The 13,198-nt window shown below is 40.0% G+C and overlaps 2 protein-coding genes across 7 annotated transcripts in view; both read right to left on the bottom strand.

Annotated features, from left to right (window-relative positions):
• Positions 1–92: 92 nt before the first annotated feature.
• LOC310885488 (uncharacterized protein) lies at positions 93–10,520 on the bottom strand. Of its 4 annotated transcripts, none has more exons than XM_083808912.1 (3): positions 3,952–8,521; positions 2,779–3,478; positions 93–2,454 (listed from the first exon to the last, which is right to left on the bottom strand). In XM_083808912.1, exons 1-2 carry the CDS (start codon positions 4,510–4,512, stop codon positions 2,825–2,827), a joined length of 1,215 nt encoding a protein of 404 aa, XP_083665038.1. In that variant the 5' UTR covers positions 4,513–8,521; the 3' UTR covers positions 93–2,454; positions 2,779–2,824. The 4 variants fall into 4 exon arrangements, with proteins under 4 accessions (XP_083665038.1, XP_083665040.1, XP_083665039.1 ...); XM_083808914.1 differs by lacking the exon at positions 93–2,454 and adding an exon at positions 10,194–10,520 and having other exon boundaries at positions 2,704–3,478; positions 3,952–5,032; XM_083808913.1 differs by lacking the exon at positions 93–2,454 and having other exon boundaries at positions 2,704–3,478; positions 3,952–5,032; positions 5,459–8,521.
• NUP37 (nucleoporin 37) overlaps positions 8,665–13,198 on the bottom strand; it is a 24,340-nt gene continuing 19,806 nt past the window's right edge. For 2 of the 3 annotated variants that reach the window (XM_083808980.1, XM_083808979.1), the window contains exons 6-10: positions 12,770–12,860; positions 11,078–11,259; positions 10,527–10,577; positions 10,079–10,172; positions 8,665–9,276 (exon numbers count right to left, since the gene is read on the bottom strand). In XM_083808980.1, coding sequence (XP_083665106.1) covers positions 9,163–9,276; positions 10,079–10,172; positions 10,527–10,577; positions 11,078–11,259; positions 12,770–12,860 — 532 coding nt within the window. In that variant the 3' untranslated portion in view covers positions 8,665–9,162. The remainder of the gene's footprint in view (positions 9,277–10,078; positions 10,173–10,526; positions 10,578–11,077; positions 11,260–12,769; positions 12,861–13,198) is intronic. The other variant, XM_083808981.1, reaches the window with a different exon arrangement.

Below are 13,198 nucleotides of genomic sequence, written 5' to 3'. Positions count from 1 at the left end.
CAACAAAGGAAGCGAGCAAATGAAATACTGTTCATGCTTGATCACTTCAAGAAGAAAACAGACTAATGGAACACCCAGAATTAAATTTGCAGATGCTCAATACTTGTGCATAGAAGTCCGTAAAAGCAAGCCAATACTGAAGAGAGTGTAATTAAAAAATGAACTAGGCACACCCTCGATTTGAAAGGGCAACGTCCAAACAATTTGACAAGCTTAGTTGTCTACACATGAAATCTAGATGATACCTTCTCTTTTTACCTCTTTTTATTCATAAGTCAACACTGCAGCCTTTGTGCTATGGCACCAATAACAGTGAGACAACACAAAGCAGGAAGACCAGTGTTGATCTAGCTGATACAAGCAACCTAGAGTGAAGCACCAAGCAACTTAAATCATCCACTTCCCCATGAAAAGGAGAAGACCACGCGCTAAAGTATTTTGCTTACATAACACATGAATTTCCTTTTTTTTCTTTCTTGTAAGACAAGACTGAGTAATGGAAATACAAGAAACTAGAAATGAGGCTAAGGCAAACAAGAGGGTTTGTGGCAGAGGTACGCTAGCCTACAAAGGGTCTTGGCAAGCTTTCAACAAATACGTCATGTTTGTCAGTCTAGTCTTCTCTTTTAGAAACACCTACAGTATATATTAGGCAGCTATATATATATATCATATATTAAGAGAAATAAGAACAGTCAACAGTATTGGGTCAACACAGATTGACAGGGAAGTGTATGCTGACGCACCAAAACTAGGTTATAAGATGAGTGAGTTTTCTTTGGATGCACTCCATATGAGTGTTACTGAGCCATGAAGCTACTCAGCTTATAAAATGCAGCAAAAGCAATACAGACACCATTTTACCTCATAGCCACTGCTCAGTTGCCTCATTTCCTACAAAATCGGGAGCTCAGTTGTCGGAGAAGGACATCACAGTTGTGAACATAAATTTTAACCACAAGGTTGTGTGCTATTTAAATGCATTTTCACACACAAATATATGTATATCAGGCCATGACCTACCTTAAAGTAAGTTAAAAATATTGAGAAGGGATTACCACTGCTTCCACATTACAACTAAATATTTTGAGATGGTTTTAGGATGCAATCTTTGCATCAGTATACACATTGTGTCCAATAAAACGATGGGAAACTTCTGAAAGAGACCAGTAAACAAAACTGAATAAATTTTTTTTTGAGCATTCACATGCAGCTTTGTTGTGGTTTAACCCAGCAGGACGCTGAGCACCACACAGCCATTTCCTCACTCCTCCATCCCACAGTGGGATGGGGAGAGAATAAAAAAAAAACAGGAAAAACTCGTGTGTTGTGATAAAGACAGTTTAATAAGACAGAAGAGGAAGGGAAATAATACTAATGATAGGAGAATGTACAAAGCAAGTGGTGCCTAATGCAGTTGCTCACCACTCGCTGACTGATGCCCAGCCCCCATCCTGAGCACTGGCCCCCCCCGAGTTTTGTTGCTCAGCATGACACCACACACACGCTGTGGGACATCCCTTGGGCCAGTCTGGGTCACTTGTCCTGGCTCTGTCACCTCCCATCTCCTGGTGCACCCCCAGCCTCCTCGCTGGCAGGGCAGCATGAGAAGCTGACAAGTCCTTGGCTCTGTGTAAGCACTGCTCTGCGACAACTGAAACACCCCTGTGTTATCAGCATTATTTTTCTTCTAAATCCAAAACATGCGCATACCAGCCCCTATGAAGAAAAACAACCCTATCCTGGCTGAAGCCAGGACATCTCCTTACTTGATTTTCCCCAAGACTGAAGGCAGAAGATCCAAAGCAATGGTATTTGGGATGTTAAAGAAATGGGGTTGTACAATTTAAAATACTTCTCAAATTTATAGCCATTATAACATTCCTATGACAGTAAAGGCTCAATACGTATCTTTTCATAGCTTCTGAACTCTGTTTTTTCAGGTTTGGGCTCGCCAAAGCAATTGGTTTCTCAGCTCCTTCGTAAATGTTAGCTCAGAAATTAAATCAAGGGTTGTTACTGCCTGCCCATTTAGTGTTAACTTTGCGAGCATTCACCCTAAGGTGAATTGGGGATCTTATTAATGTTTACGAATATCTTAAGCGTGGGAGACAGAGGGATTTGGCCAACCTCTTTTCAGTGGTTTGTGGGGACAGGACAAGGGGCAATGGCCACAAATTGGATGACAGGCAGTTCCGCACCAACATGCGAAAGAACTTCTTCACGGTGAGGGTGACGGAGCACTGGAACAGGCTGCCCAGGGAGGTTGTGGAGTCTCCTTCTCTGGAGATATTCAAGGCCCGTCTGGATGCCTACCTGGGCAACCTGCTCTAGGGAACCTGCTCTGGCAGGGGTTTGGACCCGATGATCTCTTGAGGTCCCTTCCAACCCCCGCAGTTTTGTGATTCTGTGATTCTGTGACATTCCCTTTCTGAGTCTTCCATAATTAAAATGCTGTTATTTAATTACTCTCTCCTAACTTTCCGTTAGAAGTCATCATTAGGAAGAGCATCCTCGGTGCATGTGGCGTGCAAACATTATCCAGTCGTTTACTCTCTATGACTAAGAACCTAGAGAGCTCGTCTGTTATGGAAAACGATCAAATTGATGTTAGAACAGTTGATTCTACTTCCTTTTGAGAGATTGAATACAAATTCAATCTGAGATTTCCCCATTTAAAAAGAAGAAGAAGAAAAAGACAACTGGAACTGGAAAAGTTTTATTATTCAACCAGATTAACTCCAGAACAATCAATCTATGAACTAACAGACTATGAACCTGTAAGGGGGTGCTGCTATCCCTGCTGTCTCCAGTGGGTCCCATGCTAGGGTGCCATTCTGTCGCCTGCAGCTGCCCTGTCTTGGTCGCAGGTGCAGGTCGGGCAGTGGGGGGCTGCCAGGGGCTGCCAGCTGGGTGGCTGCAGCATGGCCATAGCAGAGGCTGCTGCCAGCAAGGCCACTGGAAAGAGTGGGTGACCGAAGGGAGGCAGGGCGGCCGAGGGAGCCTTCGGAGCTCCTGCATTTGGGCACAGGGGAATCTGGGCAGGTAGGACGTGGTGTGGGGAGGGAGCAGGAACGGCAGCTGAGGTCTGGCTGCTGTTTGACAGCAGCAGGGAGGGGTCCAGGCGCTGCTGCTTGTCCCTGCCTGCTGCTGCAGCAGGATCTGGCAGGGTGGGAGCAGCGCCCTGCGAGGCTGCATGGGCACCGCTGGCTTGAGGGGTGGCTTTTGCCCAGCGCTTGGGGAGTGACGACCCCGCGGGTGCCGCTGGCTGTGTGTCTTCTTCTGGAGCTGCTGCCAGCGGGTCCTCCTCATCCATATCAGCATCTCTCCACCCAGGCTGGGCATAGAGGCTGCTGCTGGGGCAGCTCTCATCCAGCCCCGCCTGCAGGGCTTTCCTCTTCAGAGCAACTCGTCGCTTGCAGTTCTTGAGCAGGTGGGGAGAATCTCTCTTGAAGTTGGGGTTATGGTAGTAGAGTATCTAAAAATGCAAAGGAGAAGAATTAGTTGCTACCGGTTTGGGACTGAGAAACAGCAAGATACAAGAACTAAGAATTTTGATTGTTAAAGGCAATCATGGGTTAAAAAGATCTATTGTCAGTTTAAGCCTAAAGCTTAGGCTGACTAAAACTTAATGATACAGTCCTGATGATACAGTTCTGGTACGTTGCAAATGTCTTAAAGTAAGTAGACTCATCATAGCCCGATTTATTTATCTTTCTGCTCCATGGGTTCAACCTCATTGGATACAACCCAAATGTATTTTATCTGCATTTCTACTACTCAGCAATGCTACCTCAAAAATACCTGGAAGTAGCCTGAAAAAGAAATTAAGATCAGAACATCTACTGTTATCCTCATCTCCTCCATTGCCAAGGCTTATTTTATTGGAACATCCATCTCTCCCACCAGAATATTGTGAGAATTAGTTCACGTGTGGAGCAATTGAGGTACCTTCCTATGATCAGAAAATGCATCCTCTTCTTTCGGAAATTCAGGAAGCGAGGGAGATCTTGGCAAGTCCTGTTGCAGTTTGGTGAATCCATACAGATTAAGTTGACGAATGAAACTTTTCATACTCTCAAAAACTCTCGGAGGTCTTGTCCTTCCCAGCACTTCCACTTTAAACATTTCCTCATCGATCACGATATAGTTTCCAGAGTAACCCCACCAGATGGCCTTAAATTCGTCACTCTCAGCCAGTTGCCAGAGTTTCTTTGGGAAGCTGAGGGATGAGAAGACGTTGCCGTTGCCAGCGTTCTCCTCAGAAGAATTATGAGGAACATGTTTGGTCTCGTGGTCATCAGTGAGAGCTTGGGGATCTTTTTCTTCCCTTGTTGATGCTACAGGAGCATCCCAAGCTGCTCCTTTATCCTGTCCCAGAGGTTCAGGAGAAGGGGAGTCCAAAGACTCAAACAGCTTGTCTGGAGCAAAAACGTATGACGTTTCTTCTGGAAGTGGCTCCTGTTTAATTTCATTCACCTCATTGTCACTCGAGTTTCCATCTGCAGCCATTTCTGTGAACAGCTGCTTGTTGTCCTGCCAGTCAGCAAGTGAGACTCAACGGGACTGTCTCGGGGTTCTGGTGGGGGAAGCTCAAACGTCACCATGACGCCCCTGTGTCACCACGATGTTATCACAGTGTGGCTCTGGTTTGCAACCTTGACATCTGCTGAAGCAAGAATGCTAGAGTGCATGAAATGTCACAAAGCTGCACCAGGTGAAGCTCAGACTGGACATCAGGAAACAAGTCTTTACTGTGGGGTGGTCAAACACTGGAACAGGCTTCCTAGTGAGGTGGTTGACGCCCCGTGCCTTCCTGTGTTCCAGAGGCATTTGGGCAATGCCCTCAATAATATGCTTTAACTTTTGGCTGGCCCTGAAGAGGTCAGGCAGTTGGACTCGATCTTTGAAGGTGCCTTCCAACTGAACTTTCTTATTGTAGGAAAACTCGCATTCCAGCTCTCTCAAGATAGTAGCAGCATCATTTCTAACAAAAAGCTTGGCCAGATGATTATAACCATTTTGTTCATTGCTAAGGGGGAAAAAATATTCATTAGGCAACCGTCACTTTGCACCGAAATACCGTTTCCATAGTTTTTGGGTTTATCTTACACATTAAAATATTAGCCTTGTTTATAATTTAATAATCTGAACTATTTTTTGTGAAATAGCACTCGGGAGCGTGTTACATTAAGGGGAAGTCATTCGTTTCTGAATAAGCAGTTTTCTCTTCAGAAATATTGGTACATAATTTTATTAATCAATACTGAAGATCACGGTTTTGGTGTATCTGTCAGAACACGGTATGGTTACATTCAATATGACTATCTACCAAGTTATCATCTTTTATTTTCTGTAGGTCTTCCATATAGCAGTAAGATAGCTAAGAGGACACAGTAACTGTACCAGTTAGTACTCCAATGATTCATGAAAACTTAAAATTTTGTCATTTTTTTACCATATGTTTTACATTCTCCATGCCATCATCTGGTTGTAGCTACTTCACTATTGCAGGGCTTACATGAGCACTTCTTTTTTTCCAGGTAGGAAGCAGAATGGTTAAATGATGAAATGCTTCCTGAAAATGTTGCAGTTGTCAGCCAGGAAGTCCATGGCTCTTTTCCTGTAGGGTCCTCTCACTTGCCAGCACTACATCATGCTAGGTGGAATGCCAGACTGGACTTGAATTACAATGCCCCAAACAGTACTCGTTCGTATTAAAAACGTTTCTGAGCCAATGTATATACATTGGTGTTACTCTCTTGTTGTGGTTTAACCTGGCAGGCCGCTAAGCACCACACAGCCATTTGCTCATTCCCCCAACCACCACACACAAACCATCTTTTCCCATTGGGGAAAGAATTGGAAAAAAAAATGGTAGAACTTGTGGGTTGAGACAGTTGAACGGGACAGTGAAGGGAGGGAAAACAATAACAACAACAGCAGCAATAATATATATACAAAATGAATGATGCACCATGCAATTGCTAACCACCCACCAATTGATACCCAGCCAGTCCCCAAACAGCACCCCTCCATCCCTGGCCAAGCCCCGAAGTTTTGTTGTTCAGCATGATGCCATATGGAATGGGACATCCTTTGGGCCAGTCTGGGTCTCCTGTTCTGGCTCTGTCCCTTCCCAGCTTTTCTTTGAGCATCTCCAGCCTCCTCGCTGGCAGGGCAGCACGAGAAGTTGACGAGTCCTTGGCTCTGTGTAAGCACTGCTCTGTCACAACTGAAACACCAGTGTGTTAGCAGCAGCATTCTCATCCTAAATCCAAAACACAGCACCATACCAGCTAAGAAGAAGAAAATTAACTCTTTCCCAGACAAAACCAGGGTAAGCTTTGTCATGAAAATCAACGGAGGCCTACTTTTGTTTGTCATTCCACGATCAAAAAATAACACATTATTTCTTTTACTTCAGAAGTACTTTCAGTTCTGAGGGTGTCTCCCAGGAGTCTTGGAAAAGGCATACACAGGTAAGGAAAGAGCTCAGATAAACTGCAGTGTGGTATTTTGGCTCAAAATTAAAGACTAGGTAGAGATGGAAGGAAAAGCAGAAGATAAGGAGAGAGATGAGCTGGAGAGATGCTTTGATTATGTTGCAACAGGGTCAAAAGTGAATTGAGAAGGTCACAGCAGAGGCACGATGACATTACTTGGGAAGATGCAGCTCCTAGCTGCATCTTCTTGGAGAAGAGGAGTCTGGAGAAGAGGAGGCTCAGGGGTGACCTTATCGCTCTCTACAGTTACCTTAAAGAAGGCTGTAGGTAGGTAGGAAGAACTTCTTTACTGAAAGGGTCGTAAGGCATTGGAATAGGCTGCCCAGGGAAGTGGTTGAGTCACCATCCCTGGAGGTCTTTAAGAGACGTTTAGATGTTGAGCTTAGTGATACGGTTTAGTGGAGAACTTGTCAGTATTAGGTAAGAGGGTGGACTGGGTGATCTTGGAAGTCACTTCCAACCTAGACGATTCTGTGATTCTGTGATATAGCTCTAGCTGCATTACCACAGCTTGTCTTCCATGACCTTTTACGATCTAAAGCCAACAGGCACTGGACAACGCCAACATTAAGACAAGTGATGAGATGCTTGGTGAAATGGAATAACCAAAGGCAAACCCTTCAGTCTGATCCTGTATGACCAAAGAAAATGCACTTCAGCAAAGACACCAAGAACACTGCTATACGATTCTTGGTTGCATGCGAAGCAGTCGCACTTTTGAGGCTCATTTGCACTTTTATCAACTTCTCTGTGCTATTTTGCATGTTCTGAACTTTTGGTGCTTTCTTATAACCAGCTGGAATAACCAAAACGTTTTTATAAGGTTATCTGAATACTTACTTTTATTACTAATTCTGGTTTTGTTGCATTGTATGTGCGTGGGTGAATGACTTGGGAAAAAAAACAGGGGGTCAAAAAGTTGCATGCAACTGCTTATGATTGGACACTGCTGTAGTATCAAAATATTTACCCGCATTTAAATCTGTTAGATACCCTTACACCAACTCTATTTACTCTTTGTGGCATCTGGCTTTTGGATTAAATAATTTTCTTGCTTTCCATAGAAGGATCTCAAGCATTGTTTTAATAATGAACTCTTTCATAGAAAGCCTAGCAAAGTAAGCAGTCTTTCAGGTTTCACTATTTTGGACTCCTCAAATTTCTATCTATTGAAGTCGTTTATATTTGGGACTTGGAATTACTTTCCTCCAAAATTAGCAGAAGTAAATTCAGTGATAATTGCAGGTTTTGTTTCCTTAGTAAGGATAACTGGAGAGCAAGCTGTAGCAGACGGGAACCCCGCTGGAGAAAGTCAAAAGAGGTCTTTCAGATTGTTGCAGTTGCCCGATTATATCACGGTATATGGAGGTGGGGCATTACCAGCTAAACAAACTGAAGTTCCTAGTCTAGGATAATTACTGCTTTTTGTTTGTTTGTTTTGTGGCAATATTTTACTGAATATTAAGAAATTTAACACAGAAGAAAATGGTGATAACATACAGAAAGTCTATCTTGTTTAGAAGAGGGCAATTCAATTTAGACTACATATGACAATCCTGAAGTAAAAAAGACCTTACAGGTTATAACTGTACCAATTTAATTACTAAATAGTTTTTCTAAAAAAAATATTTACATTGATAAATATAAATCAATAATGATTGCAGCTTGGAATAGGTGGTAAATGTCTTTTAGTTTGCTGGTAGCTCAGATAAATCTACAAATAAACAAGAGTTAATCTTGATTTTTTTCATCTGTAGATATTCAAAAATTGTGTTAAAACTATCATTTTTTAAAAAAATAGTCCATAGTCCAAGGTGACTTAAAAACCTTAACAGATAACACATTAAAAAGAAAGAACATGCTTTAAAAATGGATAGGTACATACAGAAAAATGGAGTGTGACTTCCAGGAGAAGCAGTGTTACAGAACAACTTTATACATTTGATATTTTAAACTGGGCAGCAGAGGAACATCTTTGTGAAAAAAAAAATAAATAAATACAATTTTAAAACCCTGACTTTCCTGTAAAAGGCTGTAAACGACAAAAAAAAAAAAAAAAAAAAAACCAAAAAACCATGAGCTGTTTGGTATACTGGAACTGAAACCCTCTGTCATCTTAATAGAAATAATACTGCTTAAAATTATTCTGATTACACCATTAGCTTCTTTCCAGCTTGTGGAAATACTTTATTCAACAAACACATTCACAGACAACATTTTAAGACACTACATATTGTATTTCTTTCTTACAAAACGGTGATGGTACAGAAAGTTAAGGCAAAGACAGCTGTTCTTGCTGTAGGTACTCTCTGAACAATTTCAAACTATTTGCACTGTGTTAACTGAGACACAACTGAGACTGTCATACAAAAACTCTTTAAAAAAATTAAAAAAAAACCTCACACCAAATACCATATTAAAAAAGTGTATATTTTAAGGGAAGTAACAAAGTGTCAAATGAATGATATCTGATTTTTATGTACAAAAGTTGTTGCATTTGCGAGCTGAAAATCAAACAGAAAACGTTTCCTATTTTACTTGTTCTGTTCTTGTATTCTCCATGTGAATAAATACCAGTACAAAGAGTAATTTCCTTTGATTTTCTACAAAAAGGATATCATGCTGTAAACTTTAATATTGGAAGCAAATGGTTATTTTACATTTCAGTTACCCAAAAGAAAATTTTATGGTCTCCTCCAACTGCACATAATGGAAGAGTTCTGTGCCATGTCAGTCCAGATCCTACCGCTGCCGTACCAGTAAGAATGGGCTTAAAAAAAGAACAAGAGTAATATCAATACAACTTACCATAAGTGATTATTATACCACATATACCAAGTTACACGAGCAACTCCCCCCATATCTAATACTCCTTAATAAACACAGTTAAAATAAAACAGAAATCAAACTGAAAAATCTGACTATCTGCTACCCAGTTTCAGTAGCTACTTACTACACTTAAGTAAGAGGTATCAAAATCTTCCATGATAACAAAATTTTCAGCTATTTTCATTATTTTTATTAACACTATTATTTTAAATGCATTCTTTCAAACCTAGAAACCTTTGTAATGAAATTACTTCCTGTTATTATGTGTACTCACAGCTAGTATGTTTGGAGATAATATTTTTTATTGTAAACTATGCAAATGTACACTAACATCAGCAAAACCAAAATACTTCCTGTGCTTTACTTGCACTGTCTCTGAACATATTATCATTACTCATATAGGTAATTCAAACCTGAAAAATGCACACCAGCTGATTTTTGCATCTTTAGAATTAGAAAAACAAAAGAACTTATTAAATAAAAAGGTAAATTTTTTTTCTCTCTTTGTATGAATGAGACAAAGTAAAATAAAACATACAGATCAAACAGCATTTTAAATAACAGGCTGAATAGTGTCTGGGAGGTTTTTTTAGCATGGATGAGACAAAAAATAATTAAAAGAATTACCAAGCATCATTTCTGAATGGTTTGGGCTAGTTTTTAGCTACAACTTTTAACTATTTATGAGCTTGATTTGAAAAGCACAGATGCAATTCCATCCAAAAGCTGAATTCAAAATTTACCTGGGGATGTCCTAGATGATGAACAAGCAGTTGAGTAGTTGTCTTTCCTGGATATCCAGTGGTTGCAAACAGGTTTTCATTCACTCGGGACCACCTATGAATAAAATGAACATACCTTTCAAATATTCCTAACAGAAGTGCACACATGCTGGAGTTTTCTCCCTTGTGAGTAACTGTGTGAAGCCATCAGATATTCCACTGATACCAAAGAAATAAATTCAGAGAAATGGCTTGTAAATGATTCACCACCCACAGCCCTGTATGCACGTTACTGTGTAACAGAAAAAAATCATGGTCATTCACAAATTTCACTAAGATTATGGAGCAGGTCCCACTAAAAATGGTTGAAGAGACACAGTTGTCCCTAAACTCCCAAGTAAGTGCTTGCATATGCACAGACTATATCAAAAACAAAACGGAGACAACAAAATATAGATAACACTTATACCTGAATAATCTGGCTCGATCAACATGGACAGGACTCTTATCCTGTGGATAACTAAAACAGACATTCCATGTAAAAAACTGTTCTGCAAACAACTACGGATTAAGTATCAAAACCATAATTTTAAACAGGGGAGACATTGTCTACTCTTTGTGAAGAAGCTGAGGGAAAAACTGAGCTTTCCTGCAGCTTACATTTCAATTTGGAACAGGCAAACTGAAGTAGTTAGTGACATTATTAAGGTTCAATAATTATGTATTTATGATTGTAATAAATGCATAAACCTTACAATGAGAGGTAAACAGTAGAGATGCTATCTGAAGTGGACAAAAAGAAACAGCATAGTATTTTTAACAGATAAATATTGATAGAAATAAGCATGAAAAAGAATGATCTGTACTGATTCCGTAATTGCTGATGAATGTTCATTTGTTTACTGAAAAGGAGGTGTAATACATTGAGCATTTAAGTGCTGTTTCACCAAAGTAGCCTCATCACTTCATGTGCTCCTTAAGGAGAGACTGAAGAAATACATGTCCTGTGCATAAAAATACCTGGAGCGAGTGATATCCCATATGAGCCAATCATTTCCCGCAACTGCTCCAATTTTAAGAGTATTCTTTAAACACCAGTCTGCTGACATCAGTGGCGTTTGTTCACACTCCAGCGAGAGAATGGCCTGCTGTGTAATGAGATCGTAGAATCGTATTGTCCCATTTTTCTCTGCTACCATCAGCTGCAAGAGAAATTAATAGAACTTTGTAAACTTAGCCTGTAATGAATCTTAGTATCCTTTTTACTCTATAGCAAACCTAGTATATTTTGAAGCAAATATTGATACTAGGACGTTAGATAGGTACAATTGTTCACATTTTACTAGAAAACATTCTCCTGAATATTCTTCCAGCAATAATTAATCAGCACTTTTAATCATACTCCTGTCACATTATACTCTGGAAATAATGATATTGTTAACTGTAGAACCTGGATTCATGCTTACTGATTTTATATGCCTACTACTGCTTTATCCCCTAACAATTTGTAACAGATTTTATCTAAGCTTTTGCTGTTAACATAAAATATATTTGTGTTTTGTTAAGCGATGTAGAAAGAGCTTCCTTATGAAATGATAAAAAAATCTATTCTCAATGAGGAGGATGGCTTTCCGATAGTCATGAACAACAATTAAGGAAGGCAAAGCAGCATTAAAAATACTCTGTCCCCTCCTCTCCCATCCCCACCTACTCCCGTCCCCCAACATCCAAATTTGCTTGGGAAAAGATAGCTGTCACAGAAACACACTCTTCTGCAAACTAGAAGGCATGCTGCAGCAAGCATTTTGAACTTCAATAAGCTTTTCAGTAACCACCAGTCTGTAAGGCTTTATTAGTTTTTTGAAGGGGCTTTTATTTACTAAAAAAACATCTCTTTTCCCTGCTCTTTGATAAGGGTCAGACTAAAAACAAGCTAATATGTAAGACTGGTGTAATATTTCAATATTCTTGCACAGAAAAAATAGGGCTAATTAGGGCTTATCAGGACCCTAATTAGCTTAGGGCTAATCTAGTAACTAAACTGCCCCGTAGCATATATAGTGGCAAACATTCAGTTTTGATGACACTGGAGTCAACAGTCTTCTCAGTAAGGACTAAGATACTGGTATAGTAAGAGTACAGATCCTTCCTCTCTATAGCGAAATAAATATTTTGATACCTGATTTGACTGCTTTTTTTCTGTTGTTTGGTGTGTTTTTATGGTAACCTGAACAGCTATTTGTAGCTACTTAAGGCAGTTATTGATTCGCGCATCAGGAATACTAAATCCAAGATTGCAAGGACTAGAGTAATTCAGCTAATGAAGCTGAATGTTTTTCTCTTGGTAACTTCAAACAGATACTTGGCTTGCTTTACAGCAGTCTATGTTAGCAGTGAATCTTGCTATCATGGCTGATAAAAATTTTCCTCTGGTAACTGTAGTTAATATGCAATCAACAATGACTGATGTATGTAATCAATAAGGAGTATCTCTCATGGGAAGAGCAAGGGATTGACGGTAAAAAGAGGAGAATGTGATTGAGAACTTATTTACAGTGATTTCACATTAGCAGATCTTTCCAATATCTAGTTCCAACATCCACAGGCTCCCCAAACTTAAATCCTACTATAGCATCAAAGATTCATAGTTTAGAGAAGTACATCCTCCTGTTATTTTAAAGGTGGTAGTGATGAAGAGCTGGAAAGCACAACCTTAAAAGCCTCATCAGGATGCCAGCACACACTCATTCCAGGAGAACGTAAAACAAAATGGGCCTTCTCATTTCCTTCCAAATCCCAGACTCTAAAAGAGGAAAAAAAAAAAAAAAAAAAAAAAGGTAAAGTAATTAGCTGTGTATTGCCATTTGACTGGAATAAGTTCAGATTTGGTGCCTCAATACATTCAACAAAGGAAGCGACCAAATGAAATACTGTTCATGCTTGATCACTTCAAGAAGAAAACAGACTAATGGAACACCCAGAATTAAATTTGCAGATGCTCAATACTTGTGCATAGAAGTCCGTAAAAGCAAGCCAGTACTGAAGAGAGTGTAATTAAAAAATGAACTAGGCACACCCTCGATTTGAAAGGGCAACGTCCAAACAATTTGACAAGCTTAGTTGTCTACACATGAAATCTAG

The sequence above is a fragment of the Anser anser genome, assembly GCF_964211835.1.
Source record: "Anser anser genome assembly, chromosome: 1".
NCBI classification, from domain to species: Eukaryota; Metazoa; Chordata; class Aves; order Anseriformes; family Anatidae; genus Anser; species Anser anser.
The sequence above is the reverse complement of the archived record's forward strand: the minus strand, read 5'-3'. Positions and strand labels throughout refer to the sequence as shown.

Excerpts from the sequence above, each read along its gene's own strand:
- LOC310885488 (XM_083808914.1), bottom strand. The coding sequence starts at position 4,512 with ATGGCTGCAGATGGAAACTCGAGTGACAATGAGGTGAATGAAATTAAA. Across the intron at positions 3,479-3,951 it reads CATTTTCTGATCATAGGAAG|ATACTCTACTACCATAACCC; the intron begins GTACCTCAATTG and ends TTGCATTTTTAG.